The sequence below is a fragment of the Durio zibethinus genome, chromosome 18, assembly GCF_047325235.1.
Source record: "Durio zibethinus cultivar Kanyao isolate XHJ-2024 chromosome 18, ASM4732523v1, whole genome shotgun sequence".
In the NCBI taxonomy this organism is placed as follows: Eukaryota; Viridiplantae; Streptophyta; class Magnoliopsida; order Malvales; family Malvaceae; genus Durio; species Durio zibethinus.
The window spans coordinates 7266399-7282950 of NC_143179.1; the positions used below are offsets into that span (position 1 = coordinate 7266399).

The window sequence follows — 16552 nt, forward strand, 5'->3', positions numbered from 1 at the left end:
TGGTTTCAACCAGTATCCAGTTACAACTTTCATTTGATTGTGACAAGCAACAACATTGCTTTTTCAATGTGATGTCCAAGAATCTGCCTGGATGGAAAATGAGATTTAGAACTTTCAGGTATATATCTCAATTGACCCCTTTTTCCACTAAGGTGGCAATAGAACTCAACAATCTACATATCAATCTCAAGCTGCATGCTCTTTATTTTTCTTTCTTCTGAAATGGTTGGGCACTGCTACTTCTGTAGGCTATGGCTGAAGATTAATTACATGAAAAAGGGAAAGAATTTATGTTTCTGTGCTTCCAGTTAAGTACAACGCTAATCTCCTTTGTTCTTCAGCCTTTTTTTTTTTTTATATATATATATGGATACCATATGCCATCAATATTGTAATTTGCAAGTACCTTACAGGACAGGAGGCTGCAGGAGGTAGGGGAAGAAGACCGGTTAACTGGATTTTCATGCATCTGAATTTGGGCCACGAATGGAAAGAGACCTTAAATAGTCAAATGGGCCATTTTCTTAACAGAAATGGCCTCCTTACACCTTAGGCCTTAGGTTTTTTTTTTTTTTTTTTTTCATTTTTTATATGGAAAAAATGAAAACGGGTGAATTCAAACGAAATTTATTTTATTTTTACTTTTGAGAAAAAAAAATCATTGCATCAATAATGAATCAAATGCTTGAAAGCCATTTCCTTTTAATAATGAGAAATTTGAAAACTTTAAATTAAAATTTGAAATAATTATATATGATGTAAGATATATATATATATATATATGAAGCAGTTAAATCTTATAAATTATTTTATACAAAGTAGATTGTAGTCTAACAATAAAAAAAATCACGAGTATTAAATTTAAATTTTGAAATTTATTAAATATAATATTTTAACTATAATTATATGAATAAAATAAATTAAATTAAATCTTATATTCAATCATAGACAAATTTAAATGGATAATTCAACATCAAAAGTTAACTTTTCTTTTCTTTTTTTTTTGTCAAACCAAATTAAATATAGATTTCTTACATTGTAAAAGTATCCATGTAAGGAGTAGAGTAATAGTTACTCATTACTCTATTATATTCTTGGATCCTTGAGAAGGCAGCAGATTAGTAGTAATGTTCTACTTTAGTAGATCATAGTGGAGGATTTTGGGTAGTTGACCATTGGCTCTTCCAATCGTCATAAAGTCAGCAATTGGAAAATAACTTAAAAGAGAAAGCAACTCTTTCAATTAAATTTTTTTCACTTATAACAAAAGATTGATTCAGTTGAAAAAAAAAGAATATATATTTTTTATTATTTAAATTTAAATTCATTAAAAAATTATGTAAAAATATTTTTTTATAAATTTATTAAAATTGATATAAATTTACTTAAATCAATTAAAAATATATATACTAAACAAAACTAAAAAATCTTTTATAATTAAATATAAAAAATACTTCCATCTTAACCATATCTAGTTCTTTTGGTCCAAAGGCCTTACCTACTATTGTTACGTTCATACCCATACCAACCTAAATCTTTTCATGCCATCCATCCATCACCCACACTCATAAATTATGCATTTATTGCGGAAAATGAAAGTATCATTTTTATATAAAAAAATAATAAAAATGTTAAAGTATCCAACAATTCCAATTTTCAAACAAAATAAACTATTTAATGTTCATAAATATTGTTATTTGTTACATTCATTTCATTTGTAAGTTATTAAATAGTCCAAATCATTTTAAACATTTAACTCAATAACGATATTACATTATTTTTAATCGAAAATGCTTTTTTAAATAAAAACCTAAAAAAGTAGAAATATATTTTTTTTAAATACCAAGGATTTTGTTGATTGAATTATTAAAAAATTATTTTTTTAATAAATTTAATTCTTTCAAAATAAATAAAAAAGTCAGCAAAATAGTATTATTCTGAAAAAAAAAATCAACCATGAATTTTGTTGATCAAATGAAAAAGATTTGTCTTTACTTAATTAAGAAGTAATGATCCTTAAAAAAATGGGATTAGAATGGCAGCTCAAGTCAAGCTTATGCTACTCTCACGAAATACATAATTCTTGATTGAAAACATGAAATAACATCTCACTTTAATACATGATTTAGATTTGAAGCTCCCCACCCACCCCCCACCCCCCCAAAAAAAAAAATTTAATCTTGAATTTTCGATTGTATTTTTTTCTTAATCAATAGTTTTGTAATTACCATTTGATTTTTTATCGTTCACAAATCAAATCTTTTTTTTTTTATTAAATATTCGCATCAATGTGGAATCCACGCTCTCTCGTATCTTTCTCAAATTCCCAATAAATTCCTTTGATTTTTCATTTTTCTCTTCTCAATTCCATGCTTTCCAAACTAATTTTCATTTAGAAGAAGAAAAAAAATTCTTTCGTCAGATGACGATCGAGGAGTTGGATGACGTGGAGAATGAACGGGGGGACGACGGCGTTTATGGCTTGAAGCAGCAGCAGATAGTTAGAGTCGGCGATGCGAAGAGAGTTCTAGTCGGAGCGGGTGCTCGGATCCTGTTTTACCCGACCCTTTTATACAATGTCTTCCGAAACAAAATCCAATCTGAATTCAGATGGTGGGACGAAGTTGACCAGGTTTCTCTTTTATCTTATCCTTAATTTCCCTTCTTTGTTATCCATTTTTTTTTTTTATAATAATCAATTCCAATTCACTGGTTCTCCCATCGATGATCGATTAAAAATTGTGACTTTCTTCGCTTTTTCCCTGGTTTTTTGATAATGGGTGTTTTTCTTTTTCCAGTTTCTTTTGTTGGGGGCGGTTCCTTTTCCCAAGGATGTTCGACGGTTGAAGCAGTTGGGCGTTTGTGGGGTCATCACTCTCAATGAGCCTTTTGAAACTCTGGTTTCCACTTCCTTGTATCGTGTAAGCTTTTCTTTGTTTGATTCTTGAACTGTTGAACGAAAACGATTTCCAAAACTTTTTTTTTCCGTTTTCTGAAATTTCTATTTTGTGAGATATTAATGTTTACTTTTATTGCTTAATGGTTGATTGCAGGCTAATGGAATTGATCACCTAGTAATTCCAACGAGAGATTATTTATTTGCTCCTTCAATTTCAGATATCGGCAGAGCAGTGGACTTCATTCATAGTGAGTAGATAATTCTGTCAATTACCTCTGTTAGTCACTGTGGCCTTTTGGGTCTTACCCGATTTCTTTCTTCCGTTTTGGCTTCAGAGAATGCATCTTGTGGTAGAACTACCTATGTACATTGTAAAGCTGGACGGGGAAGGAGTACCACCATTGTGCTTTGCTACTTGGTAAATCTCTGTCTATTAAATGGTGCTTTGTTGACACACTCTTGTTCAGTAACCTTTGACTTTGAGACTAGCTCCAGATTTGTTTTTAATTTGTATGATTGAATTTGTTTTGAACTCTGCAGGTAGAGCATAAGCAGATGACACCTGCAAGTGCCCTTGAATATGTTCGGTCTCGAAGACCTCGAGTTTTGCTTGCCCCCTCACAGTGGAAGGTAAGTTTTATGGTGTTATAATTTGCAAAATATGAAACCTTCTTAGAAACCTCGCGATTTTTGCATGTTTCTTGCCCCTATCCCTCCACATGGAATGCAGAAATGAGGTTGATGACAATGAAGATGGTACCATAAACACCAAGATTTTATTTCTTTTTTGATTTTTTATTTTCACTAATCGCTCTGCTCATGTTGGTCAGTTTTAGATTATGCATGATTGCGCCTTTCCTATTGCAGAAGATAAGATCCTCCTATCTCCCATTGCCCTTTATGGTTGCTCAGAGAAAAGAACAATATTTTACCAGCATTATGAATTACCTAAGAATAATTCCATGTTCCCAAATACAATTAATTACCAGATTTCTTTCAGTCACAAGCACGAATGATCAACTGTCTCTTCCTTCTTGTTTATTCATTGCTTGTCAATGGTTATGAGCAGGCAGTTCTAGAATATAGCAGGCATCGGCAACCAGCAACCATACACTCTCCTTCATTGGATGCAGTTATGATTACAAAAGCAGATCTTGAAGGCTATCATAGTACTGATATTACTGGTAAGGAGCTTGTGGTTGTGCCCAGAATGGTGAGAGCCAGGCCCATGATAGCTAGATTGTCGTGCCTTTTTGCATCATTGAAAGTTTCTGGTGTTTGTGGACCTGTGAATGGGAGGCTGCCTGTAGCACGTGCATGCTGAGTCTACTTCTCCTTCAAAACTTTTTGTGGTTGTTGCTTGTACAGAAAAAGCAAATAAGTGTAGATTGTAGGTGTCTGATAAATATATGTTCCAGTATGTGTGTACGACAGAAATGGAAGGAAAGATATAAAACAAATAAAACTAGAAAGGTTCTTCACATGATAATTGATATGTATAACATGGTATCAATTATACAATCAGCTTAGCTGTTTTATATATTCATGTGTAACTCGTGTAACAATTTTCCATTGTTGGACTCATTTGTGAAAATGCATATGCGTTGCATGATTTGTGGGCATGGACTAAGAATCAAAAGATTATGGCAGTTGAGTGTCCTGGTTAGCCTTGTAGGAAGTAGCATACTTCCCTGTTTTTTGGTGTTTCCCAGTTACTCTGTTGTTTAGCTGACACTGTTCAATGAAAGCAACTCGGCATTCAGGCCATCTGGATTCCCAAACAGGTCTCCAAAGGGGTGAGCAATGTTGCATTATACAGTTTCCATACCTCATCTCATCTTGACGCGATGACAGATAGTAGATGAAGTTTCCAGGCTGAAGTGTTTGGACACTTACTCCAAATGCCAAGATCCTTTGCACGAACCAGTCTCAGGCAGCAATTGTTTTGAAAAGGATTTGAAAGGAGCTTTAGCAATAAGATAGCTGTGGGGCATGCAGGGCCACACACAAAAACAAATCGATGCAGACCATTACTTCAAGCATTAGTCCCTGCCTACCGTTACAAAGAAGATCCTATTTCCTGTTTTATACGATCAGGAACCTGTTCCAAGAGTCTTAAACATAGGAAAGAAGGAAACTTCATCATGGTCAGATAGCAGTATATGTTTAGGATATGTTGGTTTGTCAGCCATCCCTAACAAGAAGGATATGCCACCCGCTATACGGACGAAAGAACCCAAACAAGTCTTTATTAAAGGAAGCTACTCCAAGGTATACGACAAAATTTGATAATTTTTGGCTGGCAACCATTCGCCACAAAATGATACCATCTTCAGTCTGCTTCCCCTATTTATAATTTGTGCTGATTATAAGCTTAGATAACTTACCTTCTTGTTACTCTTTCCAAAATCCAATTCCAAAAGGAGAGATGTTTACCTACATGTACTGCACTTTTTTTTAAAGACTTGTTTGGTGCAAAAACACATTAATTACAGAAGTACTCCCAAAAGTCATTTTGATACTGATTGAATGGATTCCTGTTCATCTTTACATACATTTTCAACAGCCAAATAACGGAATTATGCGCAACAGGCCTGCATGTCTTCGATTAAGTTATTCTATGCATGAAATGCTCACCAAACTTTCCTTACTACAACCAAGCTTAAGTATTTAACAGGGAGGAGTCCCATCTGCCACACAGCCGCCACCTCCCATCGAGTAGCTTTTTCACAGCTAAATGGGACCATGTCAAAGTACAAAACAAAAGCTACAAAAAGGAAGGATACTTTATTGAACTTTAATCTCTTACAGGCAAGTGATCTATCAAGAACAGACTTAAGAGTATTCATAAAGACAGTTTTAAAAACTGCTAAAATTTCCAAAAACCAAGGACAACAACGTTTTCAGTACTGGATATAAGTATCTTTGATTGTCAAAATATAAATAATTGAAAATTCAGTACTGTGTAAGTGAAAGGAATGAATCATGACTTTCCATTTCCGAAGAAGTACATAAATTGTCTCAAAAATAAGCTTCTAAGCTAACATTAGTGAGAAGGGAGAGAGGGGTTGGGTTACCATATAAAAAACTGCTGTGGTCAGGCCTTGGCCTTCGAGTTGAAGAATCCAAAAAAGGTGGGTATTGCCATGTTGTGATATATATATATATATATATATATATATATATATATTCCTTATTGCACCACACAATTCTTCATGCAAGTTCTTTATGGGACCAAATGTCTGCAAACCCAGAAACCCTAAAACTGCTAATATATATAATGCTTTCTTCTAAAAGCACCCAAAATCTTCCATAAAGCGAAGAAAGAATTGAATTTCACCTTTTTAGGTTTAACAAGACATGCCATTCCTTTTTATTTTCCTTGCATGTGGAAAGAGACATTTCTTCTTTCCCACTCTATTAATCGTATCAACCCACCTTCCCTGCTAGGATCTTCCTCTTTTTGTTTATTTCACCTATATTAATATACTAACCTCAAGCATCTCCACACCACAGTATTGGATTCTCCCAACCCTTCTACAAATTAATTACCCTAAAACTCTTTTTGCATATGTTTTTCATTTTTTTTTAAAGTATTTAATTAGCAAGTATATATGGTAAACAATTTGGGGGGAAATGTATAATCTTTGCGTTTTACATCAATGAGCTAAACCATTTTTTAGGGTTATATCTATATGCTGGTGCAAAATCGATATTTTCAGTGACTTCTTTGAGAATTGAGATAGTACCGATATATATATATATATATATATATATATATATATACACACACACACACACACACACACACACATATATATATATATAGGGTTAGCATATAAAAATTGCGTCAGGTTTATATGTGAGTGAGATATCTCATATCATTAAAAAATGAGATGAAAAAGTAGGCATATATACATGGAGGATCTAAAAACTCAATAACTTAAAAGCTTTCAGATTTAATGTATGCATAAGCTCTTTTAGTGTGCTCCCATGCCATGAGGCTATGAGCTCCAAGTGAATCTTGTCTGATTATCTCCCCCGTCAAAATGTACTAAGACGCATGCATGTTTTGAGAATAATATCAGTATACCATATAGGCCATATATAGTACACAGATAAATGTAAAGTATAGGTGATAAAATGACAAGATAAAAGAATTTTTTCGGTTAATTTATGGGAGGGGTCATTTCAAAGCTTAAAGGTTCTTCTTGTCTGCTTATTAATTCCCTTGTTCGATGCTTTATTCCTTTCAGAAACTACTATGAAGCTGCCTCGCCTCCATCTTGCATCTAGCTTTATTTCATGCACTTCCCATGAAGGAAAAAGATAACACATGCAAGTTGCTCCCTCTCTCTCTCTCTCTCTCTCTCTCTCTCTCTCTCTCTGTCTTTGTGAGGAGATAAGCTCATCTCGTCAGCTCTATATAATAGTATTAAACAGCAGAAAAAAGCTGGAAGCTGAGGAATAGATATAAAAATAAAAGCATTAAATAAGTTTCCCAAGTAACAAAAAAAAAAAGAGAGACTGATACTTTAAAATGTGATTTCTGCTGCTACTATTGAAAGATTCCAAGATTCTAACAAGACAAAAAAAAAAACCCAAATTCTCTTCTCTCCACTCCTAATATAATCTAAATCCAAAGAACCAAACAACTATTCCTTTATTATCAGGAGTATGACAAGTGACAACCACTTACAAAAAAAATCATGCAGCATGATATAAAGTTTAGTCCATAAAAAAAAAAACATGCAAGTGGCAATGTCCCATTTGTCACCTCAAAAAGAGACGTGTGGTAGCAGCTTTCAAAGAGAGTTCTGGCAATTGTTAACGAGGGCAAAAGCCCCTCTACTTCATTTTTTTGACCTTTAAGAAACTGTTTGGTAAGTCGCTAAGTGAATTGGAATTGTAATTAAGTGAGGTGTGAGGACCCATAATTTAAACCCAAAGCCAGCAAAAGTACATTTACTTTTCATTAGGCAAACATCAGTACCAATACAAGCTCCAAAGGAGCCCTGATTTTAAGCCCTCAGAACATCTTCCCCATTTGTCAATAAAGGTAATAACAAAGGATAAAAAAGGATACTCAACAAGCAAAATAAAAATTGAAAAAGAATACTTGACCTGATAAATCAACATATCGCACCAACTTTCTTCATGCATCATTAGCAATAGTAGTTGTTTTTTACTTCGATTTTTTTAGCATAATTGTAGCACTACTGCTGTCGCCTTAGGTGCTTAGATGTAGGGAGAAAGCAATGAAAAGGAACTAAGTTTACTTCAAAGACGGGATTTGACCGTGACAAAGATATAGATGATGAAAAGTTATCATGATCATGATCTAGAATTCCTGATTACTGAAGGACTAACTCTTCTCCTTTGGGGTATATACATGCAGATAATATATATGGCCTGCCGACAGTTCATGATCCCTGGCTAGTTGATCTAAGCTCTTGAGATTAATTAGAAATGTGGGTTAGGTAGCTTATACACTTTTAGAACCATATTTAAAATTATCATTCATTCAATAATATAGAAAGCGGATAACCTAAATCTACTATAAATAGTCTGCAAATACCACAAGTACTGGAAAAATTGGCACACCAATGTTATAAACAATTCTGTAACCAATATTTCATTTCTATATATAAAGGAAAATCGCGAACCCTCTTATATCCATATTTTACTAGAAAAGGTGACTAAAAGCAACACAATTAACAAAGTAATTGTCGCAATTTGCACAAATTCTTTGGTATTTTTCTTTGAAAAGAAAGTATACAAGATTCTTGAAATAATAAAATAATAAGAATAGGATAGGCATAAAGATGATATTGTAATCATAACGGTGATGATTTTCATGCAGGACGGATTTTGCTTTGGGTCTTTGGTTCTCCTTCTATTTGTCAGTAGAGAGCAGCCTTTCCCTGGTTTCTTCTCTTTTCTTTTCTTTGTTTTTTTCTTTCTTTCTTTCTTCTTTTTCCTTTTGTTCTTTCTCTTTCTTTCCGACATGGACAGATGTACAGTTAATTCAGTTGAGACTTGAGAGACCTTGAGAGTCATAAACCAGGTCCCCCACCTCCCACCCCCCATTAGAAAAGAAAGAAAAAGAGCAAACTATAGTAGATGGTTGCTTGGCCTCTTCTTGAAAAGATCTTCACCGGAGACTTCAAGAACTATAATAATGATGATAATAATGATGTCTGTAAGGTTTCGTTTGTTTGTCTAAATTTTTTGCTCCTATCCATGATGATCCTGGTTATCAGGGTCAGGCCAGAAGGACGAGTACTTCAACCATTCAGCCTCTTGTGGGTTTGTGATGGATGACTCCTGCAAAAATACCCATGTGAAAATTTTATTTTTTTTTAAATTAGGGTTAGGGTTTCAACCACAAAATTTTCACCTAATACAACAAATGAAGAAGCTGCCTTTTTTGTCCTCTCCCACTTCACAATCAAATTGTTTGTTGATGTATCTATCTTATGAGGCAACACATGATAAAAGATTTCATATTGCTATCATGCACTTTCTCTTCCCTCTTCCAAATCTCCTTTTGTACCCAACCAAATGAATGTTAACACTAGCTGTTTTCTTTGCTTTTTAGATATTTATTCTCTTTTCTTTTTTTTTTCCCTTTTGTTTTTAGTCACAAAGGGGCTAATTTCCCAGATTTTACAGCTCTGATTAGCAACATATTCAAAGAAACATCAAAGGAGTTGTTGAAAAGTAGTATAGGCATTAGTTTTCCACTATCTTTGTTCAAAAGAGAAATATAAAGGAAGATTCTATTTTGATTCAAGATTTGATTTAATATGGTTTCACATTCTGCTATAAGTTATACTTTTAGTTTGGGGATTTATGAATTTAAACCTATTTTTTCCTCTTACACTTATCTCTCTCATTTCTTGATCTATTGAAATTAATGATTAAAAAAGTGTCAAACTTTTTTTTTTACACTGGATTAAGTTGATACCTCATACACACACACACACACACACAGGCATATTGAAGAGAGCAGGTAACTAAAGGAGAAGGTTGTTCATGTCAAATAGCAGCTTATGTTTAATTTTCCATGAAGAAAAAGTTACTGCACTCTCTTTAATAGCTTTTTATTGTTGGTTGATAGCTACGTGCATTTCTTTACAGGATGCTGAATTATGCCATACTTAACTCTGATCGAAATATGAAAAACGAAAAAGAAAAAAAATTCTAAAAGAGATAAAGAGAAAAAGAAAAGGATTCTGGTTTCTCTCTTTATTTAAAAAAAAAAAATTATTACCTAAAGAATTTGGTTTTTTTTTTTTTTCACTTCTTTTTATCCTTTGTTTTATTAAAAAATATACTTCCCTTACTTTTTCTTTCTTTCTTCCCTTTCTTAGTTGGCATTATGACAAACAAGGCTCATGGAGTTCAGGGTCAAAAAGTTCATACTCACTTCTTTGATATCAGTTGTGCAACCCATTATGAGTTCCTCCAAACCAGATGCGGACCTTCCTCCCAGTTTATGATGTTGCTGCTGCTGTTGCTCTTGATGCTGTTGCTGCTGCATTTATTCAATTCAACAAAATATAAATAAATCGAAATTACCCATCTAAATCATCAAGTCTTCAACAAGGATTAAAAAGTGAAAAGACAGTTCATTGTTCCCAAATTAGCTGACACTAAAAGCAGCGTGCCACATTTACACCGCAAAAATCAGACCCAGTTACATGACTGAGCTGCATCCCATGATCAATTCATTTATAATTAAGTTCTGACTTAATTACAAACATGCATGATTGAGTTAACCGTAAAACAAAAAAATAAATAAAAAGTGGGAAAAAAGGGTTTTGGCTTAGTATAAGTACCGTACTTAATATATGAATTTGGCATGCATGTGTAAAACACTGTGTCATTTTGTTCCTGCTAGGTACAATATAGAAATTATATTAGAAAACTGTATTTAAAAAATGAAAATCCCACTTAAAATTGTGGTTTCCAGAGAAAGTTATTAAGTACATTGAATTACGAAAAGTAGTTGTACTATCTAATAAAGTTGTGTGCGTAAATATCTTGTTCACATGCAATGTGACTCATTTTAACTATTGGTGGATTATTATACGGGGAGAGTTAATGGAGGTTAATTTGATTGATAATAATGATGTATTACCTGGAAAATTTCATTTTGAAGCATTATTCTGGAGACATGGAAGGAGTCCTCATCAAGAATCATGGAGGTGTGGTGGAGGGGAGGTGGAGAGATGATGGTGGAGATGGGATGTGAAGGCCTGTTGATGTGGAAGGCCGTAGTGGCAATCTGATGATGTGTGTGATGCTGTTGTTGTTGTTGCTGCTGATGATGATGATGATCATGGGCCATATGATGTGGCTGCGGGTGCTCGCATAACTCTTCGCACGTGCCTTGTGCTGGGGCTTCGCTTGCTGCTGAAGCTTCTCCTATCCCCACCTGCAATGAAGACCCCCAAGAAGCATTTTGTTAGCTAGTCCATTTTCAAACACAACATTTTCCATCGCTTTAATTCCATTTTTCACCCTTTTTTTGTTTCAATAGTTTTACTCTCAGTTTTAACGTCGGTCATATTGGTGGGTAAACAAGGAATAAATAGTTAGCTCACAAAGATAATCAAAGTGACATCCATAGATTTTTTTTATGCCCTATATGCAAGCAATCGACTAAGAGAAAAAGCAACCCTAAAACTTTATGATCTCTTCCCTTTACTTTTAATTTATGCAATATAAGATAATACTGACCACTTTGACGTTTAAAACTTGAATGCTTATTTCTGCTTTTCGAGTATTAACATGCAAGCTAGCACAAGAAAATTGGATTCATTCATATATCATTTTTTGTTTTTGTAGCTAGTTGATAGAGATAATATCTGTGGATAAAATTACAAGGTACAAACGTCAATGTCAATTTATGCTTTTATTTCGTGGTTGTTGATTAATGTTAAAAGTTGGAGTGGTAGGAAAATTTTGGAAGTTGAAGTTGTAGAAGGGAGAAAATACATTGCATAAAATGAACAAAATTGTACCTCGTCGAAGCTTTTCCTGAATGGGGTGAAACTGAAATCATCCGATTTTAACTGTTGCATATCCATGGCAACGGCATAACTTGATAAAGCAGTAGCAACCCCAGCTCCAGATACTTCATCTCTGAGAGGGATTACTTCCTTCGAAGAACAACTTCCACTGCCACAATCTCTTCCTCTATTCGGCTCATTGCTACCTTCAACAACTGTTGCGCTTCGATCAGACCAGTTGCACTGCCTCGGTTGAGTCTGATAAAATATCTTTGACACCACAAGCTCTCCTTCTTTCTCTTCCTCATGCTGACCAAGATGATATTGGTGCATGACCCAATTGGTCTTCTCCGGTTTTCGATTCTTGCCAAAATTTGTGTAGAGAACTAGGATTTTCTTGCACCCTTTTTGTTTGCCATTGACCATGACTGGCCTTGTCTTGCCGGTTTTGTGCCATCTTGTTTCTCCACCTTGGAAGTCACATTCGGTTTGAATTTTCCTTCTTTTTCTTGTCCCAGTTGTGTAGGCTTTTGATGGTCTGTGGAAGAAATGCCTGCTCAAGCCATCTCTGGTTACTCCTGCAAGAAATGTAGCAAACCATTGCCAAAATCAAAGTTAGGTTGACTTAGGTGCAACAAACTATGAGACAATGGCAATAATCTTCAAAGTCATAACCAAAAAAAAAAAAAACAACCCCCTGGAATTCATGAGGTTGCAGCTTTATTTGAGACAATATAGTAAGACCTAACAGCATTGAATAATGATGGAAGCAATCACACAAGAGGAAGAGAGAGAGAGAGAGAGAGAAAGGGATGATACATATATAATTTATATGTTCTGACTACCTGGGAGTTTCTCAGGATGGGTATAACAAATCCCATCTTCTCCTTCAATTGTAGGAATGAACTCATCTATCAAAGGGTGAGGTTTCATGTCTTTAGCTTCTACTTTTGCTTCAAGGTGTTCTATCAGTTCTTGGTCTGTCGGATCAAATTTCACTCCAGCTGGTAGACCAAACCAGTCCTGCAAAAATTTCATTATTCAGAATCAAAGTTTAAACTAAAGCAAAAGAATAGAATAAACTAAATAAAGAGTAAAAGAAGAAAGCTTTAATCAAAATTTTGAATGAATTTCTTATTAAAGAACCAACATGTAAAACAGCAAGCATAATTCTCATATTTTCTCTTGATTCTTCTTTTGCCAAAATCTTGCTGTTGAAGCCAAGAATATTATGAGACTAATCCGTACCGGCTTTCCTTCAAGCTTGTGTCCGCAGCCAGGGCACTGCTTGGATCCACACAGCTGATGCTCTTCAAGCTTTGCATCGATGAGATCAGAGCTACTGACGGAGCCAAGATTACTCTGATTCATTGCTTCCTTTCCTTTTTTTTTCGGTGCGGCAGAAGCTATCTTCTTTCTCTCAAACTCTTAAAATCTTCTATGAAATAACCAACTTTATATAGCAGCCAACTACTCATATCCCAGTTAGCTTCTCTATATAACAAAAACCATTAACCATATATAAGCCTGTTTGTGATCTGATATTCCTTAAACTAGAAAAAAAAAGGAAATAAACTGATGGTTTTGACAAAAAAGATACATAGTTACTAAATGAATAAATGATTGAAAATATGTGATTTTTGTAACTTCAGAGCTTATTTATCCACACTAAAAGAAGACATCAAAGAGGAGGAGGAAGAAGAACATATCAAAACCTCTAAATTAACTCAGAAAACGGGAAAAAAGAACCCAAAAAAAAAAAAAAAAAAAGAGACAGCTTTCAATTTTCATATCTATATTCCTATATAAATACTCATGTGTCTTATCAACACAAGGTGCTATTCTGTATGAAACTATTACCTAAACCAATCCAAAAACAAGAAATTTAGGCAAGTCCCAGATGAGAAATATGCTCCAAAAGAAGATATTTTTATTTTCCCACAAGGAAAAATTGAAGTAGTGGTTCATAAGAAAGAAAACAGCAGAAGAAGAAGAATCAAGAGAGAGAGGAAAAGAGGAAACTGTCACAGGGATTGATCTATAAACCTGCTTTTACCATTTAGAAAACACCAGAATTCCCTCTCTGAGCTTACTTTAACTGAAGCCCAAGTGAGAAAAAAAGGAAAAGCTGCCCTTCCTAGCCTTTAAGCCTTTGCAAATTTAAGTAGCACATGTAGCTAGCCGGTTTAAGAGAGAGACAGAGAAAGAGAAACAAAGATAGAAAGGTAAAAAAAAAAAAACTACCCGGCCAATTGGCTTTTTTCTTTGTTCTTTCATCTCTAAAGCTTAAGGCCTCCCACACCTTCGTTTTGGAGGTCTTGACTACTAAAGCAAAAGGGAAGAAACGGCCTTCACAGCTGTTACTTGAGGCACACATTCAAAAGCATGGCAACCCTATCTGTATAATTATACTTAAATACATAATCTTTTTTTTTGTTAAATAACACCAAAAAAGATGATTTAAATCTATTGGCTAATATTTTGATGGTATATATAAAAGAATGAAATCAATAAAGTTAAGAACTGAGAAATCTTAAGCTGGGTGCTAAAAAAATGACAGAAAACACTCAACCTAGAAAGTTTTACGTGGCAGTGAAAAACATTGAGTAATGAAGACGATATGTGGGAAAATTACAGTTTTTTTCATTAGTTTTTTCCATAATATATATCTGATTAGAGTTACCAAACCCTGTCATGAAAAAGGGTAAAATTTTCCTTTTGAGAAGGAGAGAAAGATGGAGAGATTGTGGAAAAAGAAATAGAAATAGAGAGAAGAAAAAAAAAAGTCGACAAGAACTCACATGGGTTTTGAGATGGAGTGCTCATCATGATTCTTTTGCCACGAATGTTGCAGAGAGAGAGAGAGAGAGAGAGAGAGAAGAACTGCGAGGTTGCTTGATATACAAGGCAAATGAGCAGTGTACTCCATGGACCCCCACCACCCAATGTAATTACAACTACACAAATCATATAAAAATATATTCATATATATAAGAAGAAAAAAAAATTCTGTACGAAATCTTCAAGTAGAAGCACTTTGCAAAAATTTTTACTCAACTGGATATATGTTTGCAAAACAGATGATGGCTATGATTGCTTCTTTTCTGACTTTTTTTTTTTTTTCTGAGCTGAAAGAATTATGTGATTTCATTGGACAGGGAAGAATATATCCTAGAAGGGTTTTTTTTAAATTTTTTTTAATGTGTCAAAAATAAGGGGAGAAAAAAAAAAAAAAAACAGTGGGCCAATTATAATTCAACTAGTGAGCAAGAGGGTTTGTCTTTTTGTCCCAAAGGCCAGGGAATGCTCTTCAGATCAGATTATCCAATAAGTTGACTTTTGACTAATCTGGGCAAAAGGAACCAACAAATCTTAAGAACATTGTTTTTATGCTCTTTGATTCTCCTCATCTGCCATAAATATTAATGGTCTCATTTTATTTTTCAATTTTTAGCCCTATAAGTTATAATCACTTGTTAAATTCTTTCATCATTGATAGTTTGTACAAGATTTTCTTAAAAAGTCATTTTCGAAATTTAAAACTTAATTTAATTAATTTATGTAATTTTAAAAATTTAAATTGAGATACATATAATTTTTTATTTTATTCTCAAACTATAATTTTTAATTAAAAAAATGTGTACAACCAATTTACTGCAAGGAGTACTGAAATGATCTACAATTATAAACATGAAATATTCGAAGAATTTTTCTAGGTATATTTGGAGGCATATTTGTAGTAGAAAGACTTTACATAATTGATGTATGAGAATATCTATTGCATGAGGATAGTGGCTCTTATGACCTTTTTGAAGTTTATAAAGTCTTACGGCCCAACTTTAATGTAAATAAACAAATTCCATAACAACAACTCACTAGTACTGTTGATATAAAAATGAAAATTTAAGTATAAAAATTTATTAAGTAAGACGATAATGCAAGTTAATTAAGGTTTACATTGCCCCACTTTGAATTTTTCTTCGGCATTAACAAAGTATACATCTCACTGCCACAACATGAGAGAGAGATGCCCGAGTGGAGAATGAAAAGCACAAAATGTTGAGCTCAGACACAGCGCAGAAATTTGCCCACCAATGCCTCCCTCAACTCTCAACAAAAATTGCAACTGATCGAACGAGTGCTGCTGCGACTGGTTGTGGTTGGCAACGATGTTTCACTAAATATAGCTAATTCATGTGTAAAAATCTTGATCTTTAGTGAAGAATAAAGAGAAGAAAATCAGATGTGAAGTTAAGAAAGAGCAAACCACAAGGTCTGTCTGTGGGACTTGGGGGGTAAAAGAAAAAGGAACTCTAAAATAAACGAAAGGACACAGGGATACTATCTGCTGACCAACTTAATTTTGTTTGAGAAGAATGGTGTGACAAATATTGTTGGCGAAGACAGTTTGACAGGAAAGATTTCGCATTTTGGCCCTTGATTTTATTCCTCTCCATCTTTTTGGTGTTTTGACCACCAACTTGTTGACCTAGGTCTTTATTGCCCGTATATTCTGGTTGAATGGTATAGCCACCGGGTAGTTGCCGATGGATATCAAAAGTACCCAGTTTTACCACCTTTCATATTTCATATTTAGGAATGAGCAAGGCTTAAGATTGAAAGCATAAACTTC

The 16552-nt window shown here is 34.0% G+C and overlaps 2 protein-coding genes across 7 annotated transcripts; one reads left to right on the forward strand and one right to left on the reverse strand.

The window, feature by feature from the left end:
- Window positions 1-2026: 2026 nt before the first annotated feature.
- LOC111299137 (phosphatidylglycerophosphate phosphatase PTPMT2-like) lies at window positions 2027-4439 on the forward strand. Its single transcript, XM_022894138.2, has 6 exons — window positions 2027-2632; window positions 2799-2921; window positions 3054-3147; window positions 3235-3317; window positions 3440-3529; window positions 3969-4439. The coding sequence occupies exons 1-6, from the start codon at window positions 2423-2425 to the stop codon at window positions 4221-4223; spliced, it is 855 nt and encodes a 284-aa protein (XP_022749873.1). The 5' UTR covers window positions 2027-2422; the 3' UTR covers window positions 4224-4439.
- A 4462-nt stretch (window positions 4440-8901) lies between these two features.
- LOC111299138 (NAC domain-containing protein 75-like) lies at window positions 8902-14685 on the reverse strand. 6 transcript variants are annotated; one of them, XM_089747182.1, is made up of 8 exons: window positions 13966-14685; window positions 13168-13413; window positions 12765-12942; window positions 11932-12497; window positions 11046-11342; window positions 10749-10798; window positions 10332-10439; window positions 8902-9226 (listed from the first exon to the last, which is right to left on the reverse strand). In XM_089747182.1, exons 2-7 carry the CDS (start codon window positions 13288-13290, stop codon window positions 10358-10360), a joined length of 1296 nt encoding a protein of 431 aa, XP_089603308.1. In that variant the 5' UTR covers window positions 13291-13413; window positions 13966-14685; the 3' UTR covers window positions 8902-9226; window positions 10332-10357. The 6 variants fall into 6 exon arrangements, with proteins under 6 accessions (XP_089603308.1, XP_022749878.1, XP_089603306.1 ...); XM_022894143.2 differs by lacking the exon at window positions 10749-10798 and having other exon boundaries at window positions 13976-14294; XM_089747180.1 differs by lacking the exon at window positions 10749-10798 and having other exon boundaries at window positions 13966-14294.
- Window positions 14686-16552: the final 1867 nt, after the last annotated feature.